The following is a 24,557-nucleotide window of genomic DNA, read 5'->3' as shown; positions in this document are numbered from 1 at the left end:
GCTTACCACCTCCCATTCAGCACAACTCCCTATCTCCAAGGTATGCTCCTCTTCGCTCTCCTCCCCAAAGCCCTGCTGGAGGCATCCAACTCATGAATGTTGTTCTAGCCCTAGAGTGAAATCCTGGCCCTACTGATGTCAATGGAACCAAGATGTGATTCTCTCTTTTCTGAGGATGGAGGAGGGAGGTTGGGAATTTTGCCAGAGTGGTTCAGGATTGGTCCAGAAAGAGCTAATATTATTTTATCAATAGCTATACTCTTACCTCTAACTAATTCCCACCACAATTTTTGCATAGCAAGATTTTTCTTTAGTACCATTCATTAGAAATGTTCTATGGACATTGAATATTATCTCAACAAAATGGTCCCTGGAGTATTTTCAGAATAAAATGGCCTCAGGTCCTCCAAGCAGATTGTGTATAAAATTCTATACTTGGCACTGCTTTAGCATAATTTGGCAATACTTCTCTGAAACAAGAAAATTACCCAGCAAGTGGCCTATTGTTGTGACTTCGGACTTTCTTTGCTCTTTCAAAATAAAAGCATCTTTTCTTGGGATAAGGCTGCTGACTATCAAAGGACAGTTCTGGGGTGGCAATATTCTTAACAACAACAACTGGCACTTATATGTGACTTCCCTCTCCAAGTGCTTCACAAACATTAATTAATTAAGGCTCAAAACACCTCTCTGAACTAGATATGTATCGGCCCGGTTTTTATGGACTAGGAAAGAGACAGTGCGTCTGTGTACATTGCAATTAAATACCCACATCTGACCTGTGCCAACTGGGGCTCAGGCTAAAGGACAGTTTAATTGCAGTGTAGACACTCGGACTTGGCCTGGAGCCCAGGCTCCAGTCCCCTGCGAGGAGGGGAGTGCCCCAGAGCCTGGGCTCCAGCTGAAGCCCGAACATCTAAACCATAGTTAAATAGCCCCTTAGCCTGAGCAGGCTGGCATTGGCCAGACATGGGTTTTTAATTGCAGTGCAGATACACCCAGTGAGATTAAATGACTTGACTAAAGTAACACAGGGAAGTCTGTAGCAGACCTGAAAACAGAACCAAGGTGTCCTGAGTCCTAGCCCTGTGCTTTAGTCTCTAAACTAAGTAGTGGATTTAATCACATGGTTAGGTGTTCCCTGTTTTCCTAAATTGGGACAAAAGCACCGTAGCCTGGGGATAATCTGTTCTGAAAACATCTGCAAAAAAGACATTTCATCAGCATCCATGTTAACTGGATATATTTTATGGAGATGTAGCCAGTGTTTACAATACTACAAAGGAGTTCTAGCCATCCAGATAGTTTTCTCCTGCAAAATAATCTGTTAGCTAAATTTGTCCAGAGAATGCTACCTACCTTTGATAGTCAAATTCAAATGGACATTGATATTCGATCGTTCCCATAGGCTCCAACAGGAGGCCCAAATCTACCATTCAGACACAAAGGTGGAGGTCTTAAGTTACTAAGATCTTATTGAGCTTACCATGATATTGGTCATTCCAATAGCTGATATTTTATTATTGGTCTGTTTTTTTAAATGATGATGGGCCATTTTATGGACCTCTTGCATACTTATCTTGAAGACAACTAGATGTGCCATCTGTATCTTCTTTTCCTCCACTAAGTTAAAAAATTTTTGACACATAAAAAGATACATGGTGCAAATGCTTCTGTAATGGCACAAATGGTGGAAGTCTGCAGGAGAGAGATGGTACATGGAAAATTTTACAAAGGCCAACCAACTGGTGGTCAAGGAACTTATTTGCTAAAGCACTGGATAATATACAAGACACTTAATGGACAACTCATGATTATATGACTAACATGTCAATAGAAGTGTCCACATGTCAACTCAATGCCAAACCCAAGAATGATTGCAATACACTGACCCAGGCCAACGTGAGAACAGAAGCCACTGCACTCTTACTTCAATGAATGCCACTCAAAAACCTTCCAGACAGGTTTCCAAAAGTAATATCACAAAAAAAGAGATGCTACAATTGCACTGGAGCCTCACGAGAAGCCGATCCAATAGCATCTGAAGACTAAGTGCCGAACAAAAATTAGTCGCCACTTCTGACACTTCTCTCAGATCAGCCCAGAGGAATTGATTGAAAGATTCTGTTTCAACATTTCAAAAGTCCTACTATAATAAAAGATTTATCTTCACAAAGCTCAATATCTCTGAACAGCTTTCGCCATACTGGTTTTATGACTCTTTGCCAAAAAAAAAAAAAAAAAAAAAAAAAAAAAAAAAGGCAGCCCATTTGAAATATTGAATTACTGACAGGAATACAAGTGGTCATTGACTCCTCAATACTATTAAGAATCACAGCACTGTGAAGCGGTATTAGGCAAGGTTTTACACAATGAAATCCAGCAGCATATTAGAAGATGAAGTTTGGGTCATTTGCTCTGATTAGTTATAACATGAAATTAAAGGAATTCTGGCCGAAATTACATTGAAGAGGATGTATGCTCAAGAGAGCAAGTCTGGAGGCTATCTTAGAGGCAGACATAAAAGTTATCCAACTTCTCTTTGGTAAAGACCTAATTTTCTTTTTATTTTGTTAAAACTTCCCTGCGACTTGAACTAAAAACATTGGAACAGCTGACAGATGTCTGGCTGTGTATGTGTATTTCCACTGCCACAATACTGTTAACGTCTACATTCTCCATCCATATACAGCCTCTCACTTTCATAATTTCACAGAGAAACTGTGAACAATCAGAAAAACCAAAGACTCCGCACACTTTGTAAAGGTCATAAATCACAGTAGTTTTCCTCTAGCAGGTCAAGCAGCACTTGCATATCCCTACCAACAAAGATGTCAAATATGGGCATGATCCAAAGCCAATGGAAGGATTGCCATTTCTTTAATGAGCTTTAGTTAAAGCCCTATAGCAGCATCCTTGTTACAAGGTAAAGGCCCATTACTTTATATTTTGGTAAATAAATCAAAATCTCACTCTTTCTTTAGACTAGAGTATGCTGTATGCGAAGCCATTAGAATGTGGGAGTTGAGAATCACACATGTAGCCTCACATTTTAGAGTAAAACAAGACTTGAGCTTTAAAATGGGAGGAAATACCTTTCTCAGAGGACCTCACACTGTGGTTTATATGGCACCAGAGTACAGATTTATGAGAGAATAGTTTAAACATCTAGGAGACCTGTGTATACAGAGCTCGCTGTACTTGAAATCCAATTTGATTTCTTATCATTAGTAAATGTAGAAACAAAATTCAGCGAGCGTCATGAGACAGAGTGTGTATCCCAGAGTAATTTACCTTTGGGGAGGAGATATCACCAGTACTAGAACAGCAGAGATATTGCAACTTAGGAATGATGCTCGTTGCTGAAGCTGATGAGACTTTGCAAAGCACTTGTCAAACCATTATTTGGTTCTAACCTGTACAATTAGCAGCGGCGTTGGAACACTTTATATAGTGGGGGTACTGAAAGCCATTGAACCAAACTGTAAACCCTGTATATGATGGGTACCACTTCAAGCCAGGGGGTGCTGCCCCTATTACCCTGAGTTCCAGCACCCCTAGTGAGAGAGAGAGAGGGTCACAGACAGAGGGAACCTTGAAGCAGAAACGAGGAGGGGAGAGGTATCTCTACCTTTTCACCTATTGAAACTCGACAGTGTGAGTAGGAGCCTGGTTTTCTGATTAATCATCTTTCAATTCTAGAATAATACAAAGTCAAGGACTTAGGCTAGCTATTGTTGACACGCTACCTGCAGTAAATTTCATGCTCTACACATGTAAGACAAAGCAGAGATAATTGGGTGGTAAAGCAGATGGATCTGTTAAACAGTTGAACACATCAAAATCTTCTGTAGTTGGGCTACAAACAGCTTCCTTTAATTTACTTAAAGGCATTATCTATTAAGTGCTTTTTAAATTTACTTTAATGCTTTCATAAAAGCAAAAGTAAATGATATTGCAAGAAAAAAAACAATCAGTTCTTTCTAGTGACAACTCAAAAGCTCTAAAAAACATGAATGTAAGCCGTCGTGAGGCTGGAAACTACGAAAACATCAGGCGCCCTATTACACTCCATTACATTGTTAAGCATGGCAAGTACTGTGCATTTAGACTCTTTAAATCAACACTGTGGTATAAATGTTAGTATATTTGTTTTTATGAGAAAGTTTCTGATTTATTCCTGGGTTACTAGCAATCTCTGTTTAATAAAACCTATTTTTAGAAAATCTTTCATTTAAAACATAACATTTTTGTGGATATCAAACAAAGAAAAGATTTGAGGGGTGTGTGTGTATATACAAGGAATAAATATTCAAATTCTAACAGCTGAATCTGAATAATCCCTCTGATTTGGATCTCTCACATTCCCATTACAGATATACTCCGTTAATAAAAAACAGATCTATGCTAAAATTGCTAATGTTTTGTAATAAATCACTATAACACAGTTAGAACATTTACGCTTTCACATCATTGTGAAACCCTGCGCACTAGGTGGCATTAACATTGTTAAGATGGTGAAGTTTTAAATTTAAAGTCCTGCAGTTAGTTTAACCTTTGACTTCTCTGAAACTTTTTGGCACCAAACCTACATTTTTTGTTCATCTAAAACTTGCAGTGATTAGAGTGGGAGATTTAGGCATGCAGGGAATTCTCAGTCTCTTTATAAACCCTGGAATAGATTATTGATGATGAAATCAATAATCGGCTTGATCCTTCATCACTCAAGTTAATGGGAGATTTCTCCAGTGATTAGATGGGAGCAGGATCAAAACCTACGTGCATGACAAGACGTGCTGGCTAGTGAAAGGCAGTCACTTGCACTGATGCACAAAAGGTCAAATTGTTCAGTGGAACTACCATCACAAGGGAGGTGAATATGATTTGATCAAGCGTGTGCACCAGTCTCCCCAGCTAGAGAAGTGCTATGGTTTCTCTACAAAAACACCTGCTGCTTCTAAAGCGTGGGGGAAAAGTCAATGCTAGAATCTTCAGTAATCCACTTCAGTCTTCGGGCTTGTCCACATAGCAAGTAAGTGAACAGCAAGTCAGGGTGTGAATCTACGATGCACCAGCTTGTGCCGTGTGGACACTGCTGCCATGTAAGTCCCAGAGTGCATCTTAGCACAAGGAACAGAATGACTGTCATAGCCTATTGTGTTAACCATTGTGAAGCTCAGGCATCATTCTCTCCCCTTCTGGTTTCACATGCTCCTAGAACTTATGTAGCATGATGATTAATAGCTTGCTGTCACAGCTGTATATAAATGGGACAGTAAAGACTGATCACTGTGGGTAAATATCTTTTAGTTGCTGTTAGGTTCAAAAACCTGTTTCTTGAAAAGTTAGAAACTGATTTCTTTAATCTATGGTGAAAGTAAGTGTATGTCCTTGACCATAAGAATAGTTAACAATATTAGTAATTTAATCAAAGTGCCCAATTGAAGCATTAGCAATGTTTCACAAGCTGAGGAAGTGTAATACAGGGGGAGGAGGGTTTAATCATTAAATAGATCGTAAATCTCTTATATAATTTACTGCCTGAAAACTAAAATAAACTGTAGTACAGTTCAGCAGAGCCAGAAATGGACTAAAAGATATTCCATTGTCAATTTGCACATTGGGTTTTCCTTCTGACCCTTGGAAAGATCATAATTTTGTTAAATCCCTAGTGGCATCTTAAGTAATATGAGCAAGACCATTCATCCTGTATTTATTAGTTTTGACCCAATCTAGGCTCCTTTTCAGAGGTCTTCGATCCTCAAAAATCCTTTGGAAATGAAATTAGCATGCCTAATTAGTAGCTTTGGCCTCACTCCACACATTTTAGGAGGAGCAGACCTAATCACACACAGCTTTGCCTCTGTATTTTCTCAACCTTTGAACATACTCTGGGCATCTAAGTTCTTGAGGGGGAGCCAGAAGCAGATTCGGTTACTATTTTGAGATGCATGGCAGCCATATCACAACACTTTGTATATCTTCCCTTCTATGGCCACCTCCTTTTTGCTTAAGTGAAATGTTAATTTTGATGCCTGAAATTCTTTTCCAGGTAACAATTTCTCTTTTCTATGGTACCTGAAATTCACTCTCGAATGAGCTCTCTAGCTTCAATTATGCAACTGTGGCAAGCCAAAATGGAAGTTCATTTGACCTTGACAGATGATAACTCAGCAAAGTGATGTGCTGCAATCTGGGTGATGTATTAATACCAGAATGCAGTTTCGTGACCATTCATGCCTGTTTTCAGGGTTTCTTCTGAATGTAAAGCAACAGACATACAGAATGTCCAAGCCCAAGTAGGAAGAGCCACTGTAACTGTCCAGTATAAAGACAGCCAGCCCTAGATGTTATCACTTCTCTCCCCATGGCTGCCTCCTGTCTGCCATGTCTTTATCAACCACTTCTCCCTTCAGAGGTGCAGCAGAAGTGTACCTTTCCAAGTGGGAAATGAGGGAAGAAGAAAAGGCAATTTAGGCCTGGTCTACACTACGACTTTAATTCGGATTTATCAGCTTTAATTCGAATTAACCCTGCAACCGTCCACACAACGACGCTATTTATTTCGATGTAAAGGGCCCTTAAAATCGATTTCTGTACTCCACCCCGACGAGCGGAGTAGTGCCAAAATCGATTTTAGCAATTCGAATTAGGGTTAGTGTGGCCGCAATTCGATGGTATTGGCCTCCGGGAGCTATCCCACAGTGCATCATTGTGACCGCTCTGGACAGCAATCTAAACTCGGATGCACTGGCCAGGTAGACAGGAAAAGCCCCGCGAACATTTGAATTCCATTTCCTGTTTGCCCAGCGTGAAGAGCACAGGTGACCACAGATAGCTCATCAGCACAGGTAACCATGCAGGCTGATAATCGAAAAAGAGCACCAGCATGGACCGTGAGGGAGGTACTGGATCTGATCGCTGTATGGGGAGAGGATTCAGTGCTTGCAGAACTTCGTTCTAAAAGACGAAATGCAAAAACTTTTGAAAAAATCTCCAAGGGCATGATGGAGAGAGGCCACAATAGGGACTCTGAGCAGTGCCGCGTGAAAGTCAAGGAGCTCAGACAAGCCTATCAAAAAACAAAGGAGGCAAACGGTCGCTCCGGGTCAGAGCCGCGGACATGCCGCTTCTACGCCGAGCTGCATGCAATTCTAGGGGGGGCTGCCACCACTACCCCACCTGTGTTCGTGGATTCTGGGTCAGGGATAGTCTCATCAGCGACGCCTGAGGATTCTGCCGATGGGGGAGAGGAGGAGGATGAGGATGAGGATGAGCTTGCAGAGAGCACACAGCACTCCGTTCTCCCCAACAGCCAGGATCTTTTTATCACCCTGACTGAAGTACCCTCCCAAGCCTCCCAAGCCAGTACCCAAGACTCTGACCCCATGGAAGGGACCTCAGGTGAGTTTACCTTTTAAAATATAAAACTTGTTTTAAAAGCAAACGGTTTTTAATGATTACTTTGCCTGACTTTGCATTCGCGGTCAGTTCAGCTACTGGAAAAGTCTGTAGCTACTGGAAAAGTCTGTTAACGTGTATGGGGATGGAGCGGAAATCCTCCAGGGACATCTCCATGAAGCTCTCCTGGAGGTACTCCAAAAGCCTTGCCAGAAGGTTTCTGGGCAGTGCATCTTTATTCCCTCCTCCATGGTAGGACACTTGACCACGCCATGCTTGCAGCAAGTAATCTGGTATCATTGCCTGACAAAGCCTGGCAGCGTATGGTCCCGGTGTTTGCTGGCATTCAAGCAACATCCGTTCTTTATCTTGTTGTGTAATCCTCAGGAGAGTGATATCACTCCTGGTAACCTGGTTGAAATACGGGAACTTAATTAAGGGGACAGAGGTGGCCGTTCCTACTGGGATGTTTGCCTGTGGCGGAAAATAAATCCTTCCCTGCAGTTAGCCAAGCGCAGATGGGAAATTGGCCCTGAGTTTTTCGCGTTTGGCTAGCAGGGATCTTCCCTGTTACCAGCCACGCGGTGGGGGGAGGGGTACCGTGATCATCCCAGAGAATTCATGGCGGGAGGGGGGCGGCGGCGGGGGGGTTAGTTTGGTGCCTGCAGGGATCTTCCCTGATACCAGCCACGCGGTGGGGGGGAGGGGTACAGCGATCATCCCAGAGAATTCATGGCGAGGGGGGGGGGGGTTAGTTTGTTTTCTGGTGCTGCTGAATGTTAACAGAAAAACCGCAGCACTCTACTTGCCTGAAGGGGCCCAGACAAGCCCCCCCACACTGCCCCCCCCCCCAACTGGCTGAGATTGGCCAGGCTTCTTCAGCACTCTACAAGCTATGCTTGGTATGTGGGAAAGGAGGGCGCAGAAGCTTACCATGGCCGCATGCAAGCCGAATTCTGTTGCCCAGACCTGTGATCTCTAGCAGCAAAGCCACAGGCACTCAGCATTAAGAGGCAAAATGCGACCTTGCACAGAAATCACATGTGCTATGTAATGTGAACAGTGTTGGTCACCGTGAAAGAGTATAAGCATTGTTCTGCAAAATGTAGCTTTTAAAACAATTCTCTCTTTTTTCCCCTCCCTACAGCAGCTGCAAATTCCTCAAGCCTCCCTCCTCCATCCCGAAAGTTATCACAGATAAGGCGTCGTAAGAAGAGAACGCGAGAGGACATGTTTTCGGAAATTATGGAATCCAGCCGCAGTGACAGAGCTCATGTGAATGAGTGGAAGGAAACAGTTTCAAAGTATAGGAAAGAAGTCAGTGAACGTGAGGAGAGGAGGGACCAACGAGAGGAGAGGAGGGACCAACGAGAGGAGAGGAGGGACCAACGAGAGGAGAGGAGAGACGCTCGAGATGAGAGGTGGCGGCAGGAAGACCAGAGGATGAAGGATGCAACGCTGGGGCTGCTCCGGCGTCTGGTGGAGGTTCAGGAACGGCTGCTGGAAAACAGACTGCCGCTTCAGCCCCTGTTCCACCCTCCCCCCTCCCCATGTTCCGTATCCTCCTCACCCAGACGTGTAAGAACGCGGGGGGGGAGGCTCCGTACACCTTCCCATTCCACCCCAGTAGACAGCCCAAGCAAAAGGCTGTCATTTTTTTAACCTTTTCTTTGTGGCTTTTTCCTTCCCAGCAATCCTCCTCCCAAATACCACCCGGGTTCCCTCCCTCTTTTTCTAATCTATTAATAAAGAATAAATGATTTTTAAATGATAGTGACTTTATTTGGTTTGAAAGAAAGCTGGGGGAAGGGGCAGGGTGGGTTCCTTACAGAAAATCAGTCAGTAAAGGGGGAGGGTTTTCATGAAGGAGAAACAAACAGATATTTCACACGGTAGCCTGGCCAGCCATAAAACTGGTTTTCAAAGCTTCTCTGATGCACAGCGCTTCATGGTGTGATCTTCTAATCGCCCTGGTGTCTGGCTGCGCGTAATCAGCAGCCAGGCGATTTGCCTCAGCCTCCCACCCCGCCATAAAGGTCTCCCCCTTACTTTCACAGAGATTGTGGAGCACACAGCAAGCAGAAATAACAATGGGGAGATTTCTTTGGCTGAGGTCAGAGCGAGTCAATAATGAACGCCAGCGACCTTTTAAACGGTCAAATGCACATTCTACCACCATTCTGCACTTGCTTAGCCTGTAGTTAAACAGCTCCTGACTCCTGTCCAGGCTGCCTGTGTATGGCTTCATAAGCCATGGCATTAAGGGGTAGGCTGGGTCCCCAAGAATAACTATGGGCATTTCAACATCCCCAACGGTTATTTTCTGGTCCGGAAAGTAAGTCCCTTGCTGCAGCCCTTTAAACAGAGTAGTGTTCCTGAAGACGCGAGCGTCATGAACCCTTCCCGCCCAGCCCGCGTTGATGTTGGTGAAACGTCCCTTGTGATCCACAAGTGCTTGCAGCACCATTGAAAAGTACCCCTTGCGGTTTATGTACTCGGTGGCTTGGTGCTCCGGTGCCAAGATAGGGATATGGGTTCCGTCTATTGCCCCACCACAGTTAGGGAATCCCATTGCAGCAAAACCATCCACTATAGCCTGCACATTTCCCAGAGTCACAAACTTTCGTAGCAGCACCTGAGTGATTGCTTTGGCTACTTGCATCACAGCAGCCCCCACAGTAGGTTTGCCCACTCCAAATTGATTCCCGACTGACCGGTAGCTGTCTGGCGTTGCAAGCTTCCACAGGGCTATCGCCACGCGCTTCTCAACTGTGAGGGCTGCTCTCATCTTGGTATTCTGGCGTTTCAGGGCAGGGGACAGCAAGTCACAAAGTTCCATGAAAGTGCCCTTACGCATGCGAAAGTTCCGCAGCCACTGGGAATCGTCCCAGACCTGCAACACTATGCGGTCCCACCAGTCTGTGCTTGTTTCCCTTGCCCAGAATCGGCGTTCCATGGATAGAATCTGCCCCATTAACAACATGATCTCCAAAGCACCGGGGCCTGTGGTTTCACTGAATTCTGTATCCGTGTCTGTGTCCATGTCCTCATCATGCTTGTCGCTGCGCTGCCGCCGCCGCTGCCTCCTCGCCTCGTTTCTCTGGTCCTGGCTGAGCATAAACTCCACGAGAATGCGCGAGGTGTTTACAATATTCATGAGTGCTGTCTTGAGCTCAGCGGGCTCCATGCTTGCCGTGGTATGGAGTCTGCAGTGTTCACCCACCCAGGAAAAAAGGCGCGAAAATGGTTGTCTGCCGTCCGTTGCTTTCATGCAGGGAGGGAGGGAGGGAGGAGGTGAGGCTGTACCCAGAACCACCTGCGACGATGTTTTTTGTCCCATCAGGCACTGGGATTTTAACCCACAATCCCAATGGGCGCGGGAGACTGCGGGAACTATGGGATAGCTATGGAATTGCTACCCACAGTGCAACGGTGCAGAAATCGACGCTAGCCCCGGTACTTGGACGCACACCACCGAAGTAATGTGCTTAGTGTGGCCGCATCCATTTCGACTTTATACAACCTGTTTTTCAAATCCGAATTATCTAAATTCGGATTAATCCCGTAGTGTAGACATACCCTCAATCTCTGCTGTGGAGCCAGATGGAACTACTAACATCTAGCAGGATAGGATTTCTGTCTGACATGCCGTGGCTTCGGCCTCCTGGAGATGGGGGGCATATGCAGCCACATCAACAGTTCTGTGTACAGTGAGAAATAATACTGTTACTTGATGATCATGTGACAATATTGGGAAAGAGAACGCAGAGCAACCATCACATTTTGAACATTATCCCCCCTCGGACATACGGATGGGCTGAGTTGTGTTAACAATGATTCAGCCGCAGTTGTGTTTGAAGCGTGCTTTAACACACTCAGCAAGCCGCTCAGATGCAGTACAATGCTGTGGGTGAAACAGTGTAACGCCGACAGACCCCAGTCATCGGCGGGTAGGGTTACCATATTTCAGCAAGCAAAAAAGAGGATGTGAGGAGCCCCGCCCTAGCCCCGCCCCGTCCCGCCCTAGCCCTGCCCCTGCCCCTCCCACTTCCTGCCCCCTTCAGAACCCCCAACCCTCCCCCCACTCCTTGTCCCCTGACTAACCCCTCCTGGGACCCCTGCCCCTAACTGCCCCCCAGGACTCCACCCCCTACCTAAGCCTCCCTGCCTCTTGTCCCCTGACTGCCCCCTCCTGAGACCCTCCCCCCATCCTAACTGGCCCCCTAGGACCCTACCCCCTACCTGTCCCTTGACTGCCCCAATCCTTATCCACACCCCCAGACAGACCCCTAGGACTCCCACGCCCCATCCAACCACTCCCCACCCCCTGACAGCCCCCCCCAGAACTCCCAACCCATCTAAACCCTGTCCCATTGACTGCTCCGATCCCTCTCCCCACTCCTGCCCCCCCGGACCCTACCCCCTACCTGTACCCTGACTGCCCAAAACCTTATCCACACCGCCCCCAGAAAGCCCCCCCCAAACTCCCGACCCCCCCCCCCCGCTCCCTGTCTCTTGACTGCCCCCTCCAGAACCTCCCTGCCCCTTCTCCGACCCCCTGGCCCCCTTACCCTGCCGCTCAGACCAGTGTGACGGGGAGGAGGAGCAGGGGGAGGAGCTCCAGACTGCCGGTGCGAACGGCCGGCTGGTGATCTGCGAATGCAGGGAGGGAGGGAGGGAGTGCTCTCAGCTGCAAGGGAGAGGAGGGGCTGTCAGAGCCCCATGTAAATGGCACCATCCGGCCGGCTGCCCTGTTAGCCGCGCGCGCTCTGCATGGGGGGGGAGGGGGGGGGAGAGAGTCCGGACTTTTACAAATTCCCCCCGGACACTATTTTTAACTCTAAAAGCCGGAGGAATCCGGACGAATGGTAACCCTACCGGCGGGCAGGATCAAATCGGGGACCTCTGGAGCTCAGTACATGAGCCTCTACAGCATGAGCTAAAAGCCAACCAGCTCTTAGCTACGGCTGTAAAGCAGAGTCATTTAACTCTAAACTCTCTAGCCCCCCCCCCTTGGTGCCACTAGATGGGAACGAACACCATACCCAGAAGGTGTGTGGGTTACAACAGCACCAGAGAAGCTTTTCCACATCAAAATAATTTTGCCAGGACTGTCAGACTAAGAATGAAATCCTATTCCTTTAATATTACAAAGCCAACATTTCATCACATTAATTTGCTTTCACCTAATTTGCTTATTGATTACATCATCCGCAAATGGTGAATATTTGACTTAGACACATTAGCCCACATATACTTGAAAACCTCCTGAGACCAGACCCTCTGTTCTGGGCAAGTGCTGGGTTGGAAGCCCTGTACTAATAGATTATTATTTATTTATATTTTAGATGAACGCAACCAGTTTGGTCCTTTCATTATTGTTTATTTGGATACTTTTCTTTGACAGTCTATTGACTTGCTGTACCAATCCAAGGTTAGTAAAGAGAGCCATCATCATTTTAGGACTTACGCTATACTCAGCTCTATTCCCAAAAATATTATCTCCCATGATTGAACCAAGGAAAAAGGGTGTTGCAAAAAGACATTCTATTTTCTCAGTACGAGAAAGCACTGTATTGTTGTTTATATACTGGAGTGCCCTAAAGCGCACATAACGCTGTAGTGAGGGTGAGCCATACCAAACATTAACAAGTCCTAAAGGCATGATCAGGTATAATAGTATAATACAGTATAATACAGAGCACACAGAGAATGGTTTGCAGTCACTAAAGCAGAAATGGGGTTAGTTTTCAGGAGTTTTATTTTTTAAGCATGAGAGAGAAGCAGCTTGATATATAGTAAATGAAAGATTATCCTCATTCCCCTGCATGTCCTGACAACTCCTTCCATGCCATATCCATGTGTGCTTGGGACACAGGGATGGATTTAAGCAGCAGACCCTAACTTAACACTGGGGCGGGGTGCTATCTGCTCCCATCTCCCCAAAGCAGTCATTTAAGTGGGTCCAGAATGGAGGTTACAGGACTTCTACTATATAACCCATAACTTGGGGTAGACTCTCTTCTGCCTACTCTTAGTATTCACCTCGCTCAGCTGTATCCTCTCACCCTCCTCCCCACGACAGGTCCCGAAAGAGACCTCAGTCTAAGACTTCAGGTCTCCCCTTTTCCCGTAGGCCCAAGGTTCGCCCACAATATCCCATCTCTCTTCATTCTGGGCACTGGCCCTTTTGGCCTTGTCTCCACACTAGACACAAGTTGAGATGAACTAAACATTCATACCAATTGGAATATTAATAAGTCTAAATCCTATTTAGAAGGCAGAAAAAAACCTACAAAGCCTCTGCCAATTTGGCCTTGACAGGAAATAAATTCCTTTCTGACCCCTAAACCGGCAATTGGTCAAACCCATGGCATCTCAAAGAACACAGTTCATATATACCATAAAAACAGGGAGGGGGGGGGAAGAGAGCTAGAGGCTCCAAAAGACCTGGATAAGAATTTAAATTAATGCAGGGGGGAAGGGGAGTGAGGAGTCAATCCACTCCATTGTCTCTGGCTAGTCAATAGCAGGCTAAGAGCTCATGGGAGAGGTGCTACCCTTGCATCTCTCTGGCATGCACACACCCCCCCCCATTTAATTCCCCTTCCCCTCCCCCCCATACAGTCCAATAAAGTTTTCCACCTATTGAGCCAGGTGGGGAGGCAGTGTAATCATGGACAGCTTGTTGTAGGATTAATGTGGAGACTCCGTAAAAAGAACAGGAGTACTTGTGGCACCTTAGAGACTAACAAATTTATTAGAGCATAAGCTTTCGTGGACTACAGCCCACTTCTTCGGATGCATGCAGAGTGGAATAAATATTGAGGAGATATATATACACACATACAGAGAGCATGAACAGGTGGGAGTTGTCTTACCAACTCTGAGAGGCCAATTCAGTAAGAGAAAAAAAACTTTTGAAGTGATAATCAAGCTAGCCCAGTACAGACAGTTTGATAAGAAGTGTGAGAATACTTACAAGGGGAGATAGATTCAATGTTTGTAATGGCTCAGCCATTCCCAGTCCTTATTCAATCCTGAGTTGATTGTGTCTAGTTTGCATCTCCTCAATATTTATTCCACTCTGTATGCATCCGAAGAAGTGGGCTGTAGTCCACGAAAGCTTATGCTCTAATAAATTTGTTAGTCTCTAAGGTGCCACAAGTACTCCTGTTCTTTTTACGGATACAGACTAACACGGCTGCTACTCTGAAGCCTGTGGAGACTCCTGTTATTTATACTGCCTCTCTAGGTTCTTGTACTGCACCCATCAACAGAGGATGAGCATCAAAAGTGGTGTACGTAACACTTCATGGACAAATGAGGCAGTCCCTTCCCCAAGTAATTTACAGTGCAGAGAGGGATAGCAAAATGCAAGAAGTGGAACAGGAGAGCTTACACAGTATAACGCCATGAGGTTACTTGTTTTCATGTTGTGAGTATCATGCTATTTCCTATTTTTAAAAGGTTAGCACAAGATTGAGGGCCACTCCCATCCTGTTATGTTTATTCTATTAGTATGGGGAACCCTGTTCCCATTTGAATTTATTTCATTTTTTAAGGCAGTTTTACAAAAGCTATTTTTACTAAAATGTCTCTCAGTTACTGATAACCATTAATTCTGATTACAGGATCGATAAACTTTGTTCACCGTTTTTAACATTTCATTCCTCTTTCCAATGTCTCGATAGTTTTTAGGACCAGGGAAGAAGAAAAAGGCTGGCACACAGCCACGCTAACAATCTGCTTGACTTACTCCAGGACTACAGTCTAATTTTATATATGCTTAGATTAACCACAGGCTTGACTCTTCAACTGTCACCTCACCACTATGACAACTACTCTTTTTTTGTAATAAAGTTATTTACAAGCAGTATTGTGTGACTTTACCATGATGCAGTACTTTACGATTAACAGTCATAAAGCAAATATAAAAAGGGTCCAGCTGATATGAACCACACATGTAAAAAATGTAATAATTGTTTAAGCCTGTGGCATTTAAAATCTATTAAGTACCTCTCAGGAAAACATAACAGGCCACATTCAACCTTGCTATATAACCACATTCACTTCAATTGATTTATACTAGAGATTAATTTGCTTCATTATAATTTTACAAAATATTCCCCCCACTTCTGCCCTTTTCATTGGCATCAGCATCTATCACGACCCCAATGGTCAGTCAATGAAAGCCTGCAACATTTAGACTGTAAGCTTTTTGGAGCAGGGGACATCTTTTGTTAGGTGTTTGTACAGCACCTAGCACAATGGAGTCCCGATCTCAAAGAGACATCCCTAGGCATTATATATAGTTATCAACAAATTCAACCTGGAAGTATGCCTATATAATTGTACATCAGTACCCCTCCCATTGAATAACCATCTCCAAGAAACCCATGGATAAGTTAACATTCCAAGACTACAAAGCCTAAACAAATTATGCCTTCTAGAGAAACTGCCATCTTTCATTGCAAATGCTACCCATCATTTTGATATATCTTAACATTTAGATATACTGTGCCACATAACTAATAGAGGTTATTTATATGAACCTACTAGAAGAATACAGAGTGTGCTAAAACATGGATTGTCACTGTAGATATAGAAGTTCAACTACTTTTCCAAGATTTTCCATACAAATAATTAACACCAAGTGTTTCAAAGAAGTTTTCTGCTGAGTTCATAGTTATAGTAACAAACATGAACTGAAGATGCAGTAGCAAACATGAACTGAAGATTGCATTTTTTGGTGCATGCTTTGAGGAGGAGATAAAGGTGTTGATTTCAGCCTATAAAGTTCTAAATAGTTTGGGATTGGGTTACCTGAGGGATCATTTCTCTCTTCATGAGACACTTAAGCAGTTGCAATCAGTGGAGATTAATGAAAAAGAAATGACAAATGAAAGCACAACAGCATTTGTGTGAGTGTGATCAAGTTCACACATTTTCTTCCCCACCAGTCTATTCTTATGAGTGCTTAGCAGACAGTCTATCTATTCTATTTATCTATATCTGCAATCTAAAAAGCCAATCTGTTATATACCCACACATGCAACAAACTCAAACCCTCCCCAAAACAACCCACACACAGGAAATTAAGAGTTAAGGTCAAAACAACATCCTTAATTCAGCCAGTTGTGTACATGCAATACAGGTCCTGGGTACAGAGGGGAACATTTCTGAATGTACACAGCTTTACACAAAGATGGTATGCGCATAAGACAAGGAACAACAGTATCAACTGATGAGTAATAAGTTCCACATGTCCAAACTTTCAGGATGGCCTCCAGTCCTTTTTTATGTGGCCACAAGAGATGCATAAACACCAGGAAGCTGCATACTACACCATCCCAACCAATACTTATATCAACCGGGGCTTGCGTACACGTGTGTGCACCAGGACTCATCTGCTCCAAGGAAGCTAGTCATTGATTCTGGTTCTCTTCATCCTTAGGCTGGGTCATAGAGGTTAATGCAACCCCACTGCAAAGGGCCACAGGTAATGGAAAAAAGATCAACGTTGGGTCCTTAATATTAAAGTAAAATAATGATATTGTGGGGGAAAACACTGGAGCTTGTTGGGAGCAGTCCCCTCAAACACAAGAGACATTCCCTTCTAAATTGGGACAGGTTCCAAGAAGGCAAGAGCAGCAAGCTAAGGGAGGAGCATCTCTACTACCATTTTGATGATAATCTCCAGCGCACAGCGCACGATTACATCTCCAAAACTCCACTTCTCACTCATCGCTCAACCGCAGTAACAGATTTCTAGACTGACACTCTGCATCTAAGGTCACAGCTTGGCCCTATACTTACATGTTGAAACAAGTGATGGCTCAGTAATCTGAGAACCACTGAGGCTAATTACGTTTTCCCTGCTCATTCTCTTTTGACCAGGACAACCAAAAAGCTTTCTCTGGGCTGCTTTTAAGTTTTTCTTTATGGCCCTGATTTAGCAAAGCATTTACACACATGCTCAATTTTAAGTATGTGCATGAATTCATCCCTATTTAGCAAACCACTTAAGAAAATAGGATTTAAACAAGTACTTAAATATCCAGTTGAATCAGGGCCTACATGCTAATGATTTGGCAAATTCTATAGGTCTGCTTACCATAACCACTACGTCTCAGTGGGCTACACTACCTAAGCACCACAGAGTGAACTCGAGAGACACTCAACCTCAACACCATTGCCTGGCATGGATGGGGTTATGCATGACTGGTCCAGATTTTGAATGATGCATTTGTTCTGAGTAGTGAGAGTGGGATTTTTACAAGCATTCAGTATTGGGCAGACTTGGCTCTCATTGACTGGAGTGGATCACAAAGTGAAATGCACTTTGTGGATTGGATAACATTTATAGTTCAAGTCCAATACAATAAAAACCTTTTATGTATCACTGTCACTCCATTTGTGTCTCTTTTTTTTTTTTGTGCTCTCTAAACTGCAATACTTTTTTTTTTTTAAATGAACTCACTGGCATAAAAGCTAGTGCACAGATAGTTTATTACCCATTCTCAAATCCAAAGAGAATTCATTCCGGTTATCATTCCGATTCATCAACTCAATCCAGTGTTAACAGTCCCCAGCCACAGGCCCTAGTAACCTAGCCATTTCACATAGTTGTACCATGTCAAACGGAAATCTGTTTACTGGAATTTTTACAAAATTAAGATTTTTCACTATAAAAGATCCATCTAAAACTACAATTTAAACCAGCCATTTATTCCTCTGACACTCATTTGATTGTGGAATGGAACAACAATCCCTTTTAGTATTCTACATGGGAATTAACTGTCTTGGGGACTATATAAGAGCCAAAATAAACCTAGCAAATCATCATCATTTACAACTGTGTTCCTTCAGAGAGACACTGAAAGGAATTGCAGAATATGTATTGCATACCACTTTCACTAGTTATCTTTTGCAGAACAGAACATTCCTACGCACAACCCTCTACTATACTTTGCATTTCACTCCTCCTCACTTTCAAATGAAAATAGGATAGAATTAGAGACCATCCTTTCTCCTTCAAGAAATATTGAATCTAGTTATCAAAAAGTAGCACAGAAAACTAGGCCCAAACCCAGCATTTGGATGTATCTTTCCTAGTCATGTTTAACTTTACTATCTGAAGTTTCCAGGGCTGGTTTGTTTCATGGACAGTAACATCCTTAAAAACTTGCCAAGTGCAATACAGCAAATAATTCTGAAGTTGCACTGCCTCAGGAGTAAGTACCAGGAAGGACTCTGGCCTCAGATTCCTGCCCTGCTCCCCCCTTGCTTCAGAGGTTGGATTATTAACCTGTTTCCGGCCTTCGCAGTAGCAGATTACTTGACCCCACACACAGCATTCCACCAGCTCAGCAGTGCTGGCTGGCACACTGAGGAGCATAAGAGTCAAGGTCCGCCCACTCCTGGCCCATTTGCCGGGTGGGTGAATAACAGATGCACAGCACTTGCTTACCCTGTATGCTTCAATTCTAGGTCTGGGGAGGCCACACTGAGTATAGGGCTCTTACTGGGTAGCCCAGGCCACAATCTGGCTCTTAATAAGGTTATTTCAAATATCTGCTATATCCCCAATGGAAAGCATAGAGAAATATAGGAAACATCACATACTAAGGCAGTGGTCTCCAAACTTTTTCATCTGGCGGGCGCCAGACGATGAGCCACGGAGGACCATGGTGGCGGACAAGCATCCGCCAAATGCTGCCGACAAGCGGCAACGTCAATAGGCGTCACTGCTGAAATGCTGCTGAGAAGCAGCGTCCTCCAGAGGCGTCACCGCCGAAATGCCACCGATTTTTGGCGGCATTTCAGCGGCGATGCCTCTGGAGGACGCTGCTTCTCAGTGGCATTTCAGCGGATGCTCGTCCGCTGGCCAGTATGTAGGTGTACTTAGAACCCCCGGCGGGTGCCATGGCGCCCGCGGGCACCATGGCGCCCGCGGGCACCACGTTGGGGACCCCTGTACTAAGGTAACTTTATCTAAACATGTGTAAGCTTTTGAAATACGACCACTTTATGTCAACTCACTCATGCACAGTGATGGAGAAACTCTCTATGGGAAAGATTGCACAGACAGATATTCTTCTGTTCTGAAAGAAAGAAAACAGTTCTCCTCAAGTACCAAATTCTACAGCCTACCATAACATGGGACTGGAATGGGGATTTCCAGTCACAGGGAGAAAAAACATCACAATGCTTCTCGTAGGCCCATTACAAAAGGGCAGCTGGATTAAATCTACAAAGATGCTAACTCTGATATGCAATTCCAGCGAGTAAAGTATTTAAACACCCCACAAGTAAAGCTTATATACTGAGAGCATAAATCATTAAGATAAGAAATTTGGATCTAGTCCATTGGGAGTCTCTAATCCAAAGTAACACCATCCCCAGGAAGTGCAATTCCCAACACAGCAAACTAAAGACACGCCAAACTGTAAATCCGTAATCCCATGTGCTTAAAGTCAGGCACATGCTTAAGTACTTGCTGAAACTGGACCATAACTAGGGAAAATGTCACAGACCATCGAGTCCACCACTTTGCCGGTACAGTGGAACGTTAGAGTTACAAACACCTCGGGAATGGAGGTTGTTTGTAACTCTGAAATGTTCGTAACTCTGAACAAAATGTTACGATTGTTCTTTCAAAAGTTTACAACTGAACATTGACTTAATACAGCTTTGAAACTTTACTATGCAGAAGAAAAATGTTGCTTTTAACCATCTTAATTTAAATGAAACAAGCAGAGAAACAGTTCTCTTACCTTTGTCAAAAAAAATTTTAAACTTTCTCTTTATTTTTTAGTAGTTACATTTAACACAGTACTGAACTGTATTTGCCTTTTGGGGGGGGGGGGGTATCTCTGCTGTTGCCTGATTGGATACTTCCAGTTCCAAATGAGGTGTGTGGTTGACTAGTCAGTTCATAACTAACTCTGGTGTTCGTAACTCTGTTATCTCATCCCACCAGCTGTAGAGAGACCCAATGGGGAAAAGGGCCATGGCAAGGAATAGGCAGCTATACAGATGTTATATAGATTCAGCTTGGTCCTACACCCATTAAAATCAATGGAGAAGTTTCCACTAAATTCACTGACAGTGATGCAAGATCAAGCCCATAGAGTCAAATCCTAGCTGCCTTTTGCAGGTGAAACACCCACTGAAGTCATTTCCATGGAATAATTAGAGTCTATTCCTCAGAAACTGACCAGATGACACCCATGCTGCATGAAAATCCTGCATTCAAATCCTATGCGGAAATGTGTACAGAAAATTAGCTGCGTGATAATGACCAGGTTGAGTGGGTAACTGGGAATGAGCTACACATCTTTAAACATTGTATTTCAGACAGAATAATAGAATCATAGGTCTGGAAGGGACCACGAAAGGTCATCTAATCCAGTCCCCTGCACTCATGGCAGGACTAAGTATTATCAAAACCATCCCATATAACCAGTCATCATCACTTTATTGTATGTAGTACCTTTTCCCTCTGCTCTTTGTCTTCTGTCTAGTTAAGACTGTAAGCTCTTCAAGGCAAGATCAATGCTCTCTTTTAAGTTCTGTACATTGCCTCGCACATTGTGTTATCAGAAACAAGTTAGATAATAGTAGTAACAACTAAAATAAGGTGGTTCCAGTAGAATATACCACTGCCTTGAGTTCCAAATACCATGCTACACACTAATTTTAGAGAAACATCTGTAAGTTGATTGTCCCCCCATTAACACAGCTATACAGATTAACACCGTGAATATATTTTTCCCATAAAAAAGCCAAACCATTTATGTGCATGAGTTCCCATCTTATGGCACAGTTTGAGAAATCTATTAGTGAACAGATCTTCAGGGTATTTAAACCTCAAATGAGCAATTTTTTCCAAAAAAATTTACAATGTGCTTTTAAAAAATAAAACTCGCTTTATTTATTTGGTGGCTAATGCAGAATTATAGTCTGCTGCTGTCATAATAAATGTTGCGTTGCAGTTTTTTTCAGCGTATATTTCCCCTATTGACCCCATCCCCTCTGTGATGGTGCTTTCATTAAGGAATTCATTGCCCCATCTGGTGACCTGACTGAGCCTGGATATAGAGACCCACCATTTTCCCAAGGCAATGGGGGGGGGGGCGGCGGCACGGGGAAAGCTAGGATATTCTATATAGGGGGCTATTATTTAATGATTCATTGGTAGGCATATGATAATATTCTAATGGCAATCCCATAACTATTGTAAGACAGACAATATTCAGCCACCCATAATTGTCTTCTAATGAATGTGTATTTATTTACTATGGGTCCAATGCTGCTATCCTAACACCAACCAGATTAACATGGAGCCCAGGAAGAGATGTGCCTGATGAGAATTTCAGTTTGTAACTCATGACTTTAACAAATACAGGCCAAACTGTGCTTTGTTTAATCTAGACCCTCTCACAATCTTTCAACTCAGAAAAAACATTTTGAATTTCACCTCACAGTCAGGTCATGAGCAATTATTATGACAGCTGTGATCTTGATGCATTTGATACGGCCTGCACAAGCGACAGAGAGATGAAGGTCTAAAGGATCCTACAAGGTGACCTGCATCGAAACCTCCCACTGGGGTGGTAAATGAGAACTCTAAATGAAGGTCAGAGTTGCAGCACTTTATGGCTGTAGGAAGCTCTAGCACTGCTGTGCTACTGCTGTCTGGGGCACTCTCATTATACTGAAAGGAGAACACCGACAAAGAATTTCACACCCTTCTTTTAAGCAGTGTTCTTGTAGCCATGTCGGTCCCAGGACATTAAAGAGACAAGGTGCGTGAGGTTGTATCTTTTATTGGACGAACTTCAGCAGGTGAGAAAGAAGCTTTCGAGCTACACAGAGCTCTTCCTCGGATCAGGGAAAGGTACTCAGAGTGCCACAAGATCAAACAGATTGTTTAGCACACAGGTTCTCAACCTTTTTCTGTGAGACTCCCCCAAGATGCTATAAAAACTTCAGGGTCCAGCAGGGGGAGAGGAGGGGAGATGTGAAGAGGGACTCAGGGCCTCTGGCCACGGGACAGAGCCTCAGGCGTAAGCATACTTTGATTTCTATTGAGGGGCAGGGGCAGGTGGGGCTCAGGCCAGTGCCAAACAGCAGGGCCCGGGGAGGGAACACCACCTCCACCCCGACTCACCTCAGCAGGACACCCAGTCTGTCTGAGTTGTGTGGGGTGGGGTGCAACCAAAAATTGTAACTCAAAAGGTGTATGTGAGGGGGGAAAAGACAACTCAGCTCAAAAAAGTTTGAAAATGGCTCATAGTGTAGGCAGGGGGTAGCTAGGAGATGTGTGCAGGCAGGGGAGGTAGCCAGGGGCTGTGTGCCAGAAGCCCGAGAGACCCTCCCCAGTGGTTGCTGCTCCCAAGTCCTGAGGGCTCTGCCAGCCCTGGAGCCAGGTCCCTCGGCCCGAGCGGCTCTTACTAGCTTCCCAAGCATCAAAGGGGGCTAGGAGCTGAGGAGCAGCTACAACCCTGGGCACCAGGAGACAGGGGAGCTCCATGGCACCAGCCAGAGCAGAAGCCGCCCTGCACTGCCTGGCTCCAGCTTCCCACCTCTGACCTGGTCAGGGGGCAGGGCCTCTGTGGGGGCCGGGGGAAAGATGCAGAGTTGCCCTGGGACTGCCCTGCTCTGGGTAAGGCACTGCAGTTTGAGGGACAATGTTCTCCATACCTCCCCCTGCAACTCTGCCCATGGGCTGAGGGCTTCAGCCCCACTGCTCCTGGATTTAACCTCACAGGGGCATCAGAGTTCAGGACTCTGAGCTTCAACCCTACCAGGCTCAGGCTTCAGCTGCGGTTTGGGGCTCAGAGCTCTAGTCTTCAGCTGCAGACTGAAAGGGCTCACAGACCCCCCCCTGGGGGGCCATGGACCCCTAGTTGAAAACCACTGGTTTAGCATAAGTAGTTAGCAGATGTGCTATGGGACTGTTCAAAGAGAGAAAGGGAGATATGTTATGGCCTATATTTCCAAATTGCTTTTCAAAATAAGCCAACCATATGAATGTAATTTATCAAAGCTTGAGTCATAATGTCACACCCCATTCATCATGACCTATCAGTACAAATGAAAATCACTTTTCAACTACTGTGAATTAGCTCTCCTATCCCTGAGCCAAGAAATGTTATCCAATTCTTAAACTAACACTCCTCAAATATAGTTAGTTAATCGAGGCTAAAATCTAGCCACCCTTTTGTCTCACTGTTACCTATTAGTTCCTGACTGATCGTGGCAGTCCTTTAAATGTAGATTTGAACACTATAAAAAGGAGAAATATTTTATCTAGTGAGTAACACACACCAATTATCAAGCTTGAGCAGTAGTTTCAGTAACTGCAAGATTAAACACCATGAGCTAAATTCTGCTCTCATTTATACCTTGCCAACCCAAGAGAAACCACAGATTTTGAACGGGGGTAACAGTAGAGATTCTGCACTCTAGAACTTGAGTGAAATTGTTTTTAAACTATGAATTTAAAGAAGCTTTAAAATCACCAATTCGAGTTTGTCTTTAAAGAATGCAGTTCTTTAAAGAGTTAGGGCCACAGTCATGTCCTTGATCTCTGAGAATGTACCAGTGAGTTTCAAGAGCACTTTTAGTCACTTCCATGAACCTCCTTCCAATGTCACCCTTCATTTACAGCGGCACACTCAAGACTTTTATTCCTCTCACAAGACCATGTCAATCCCCTAGCAGCCATGGGAATGACTGACCCACATCTTTTAAATTAAAAATGCAATAAACTGACAAGTAAAAGATCCTCTTGGGATTAGCAGACACCACCAGAAAGCTTATAAACAGTGTGACAATTAGCCAATATTCCTCAACAGAAAAGCTATTAAACACATTTCAGTATGTTACAGCCCACTAGTCCACATGTTTTCAGATGCTTCCATTTGTTGGCATGTCTCATGCATAGAGATTTATGCACCTTTTTAAAGTAAAATATATCAATCATGGCTCAAGCCCTATGTCCTCCCATCACTCGCCCAATTGTACAATAGGCTGGTATCATGATCTCTAGCATTCCACAGGCATTCAAGAGAAGCAAGTTCAGGATTAATATTGTAGTTCCCATCCTCTGAAGATCCTGGTATGATTTATAAGAATCTCTCAAA

At 44.2% G+C, this 24,557-nt stretch overlaps 2 protein-coding genes across 3 annotated transcripts in view; one reads left to right on the top strand and one right to left on the bottom strand.

Moving 5' to 3' along the window:
* PLCL1 (phospholipase C like 1 (inactive)) overlaps positions 1-24,557 on the bottom strand; it is a 304,452-nt gene that overhangs the window by 146,126 nt on the left and 133,769 nt on the right. The gene's annotated exons all lie outside the window — the stretch shown is intronic.
* LOC135974379 (SRRM2 protein homolog rsr-2-like) lies at positions 6,858-9,063 on the top strand. Its single transcript, XM_065562026.1, has 2 exons — positions 6,858-7,404; positions 8,549-9,063. Exons 1-2 carry the CDS (start codon positions 6,858-6,860, stop codon positions 9,061-9,063), a joined length of 1,062 nt encoding a protein of 353 aa, XP_065418098.1.

The sequence above is a fragment of the Chrysemys picta genome, chromosome 11 (assembly GCF_011386835.1).
Source record: "Chrysemys picta bellii isolate R12L10 chromosome 11, ASM1138683v2, whole genome shotgun sequence".
Classification (NCBI taxonomy): domain Eukaryota; kingdom Metazoa; phylum Chordata; order Testudines; family Emydidae; genus Chrysemys; species Chrysemys picta.
This window is presented reverse-complemented; position numbering and strand designations above follow the sequence as displayed.

Bases quoted from the DNA above. Each gene is read 5' to 3' on its own strand.
- LOC135974379 (XM_065562026.1), top strand. From the start codon at position 6,858: ATGCAGGCTGATAATCGAAAAAGAGCACCAGCATGGACCGTGAGGGAG. The intron at 7,405-8,548 runs GTGAGTTTACCT...CCCTCCCTACAG, and splicing joins CCCCATGGAAGGGACCTCAG to CAGCTGCAAATTCCTCAAGC.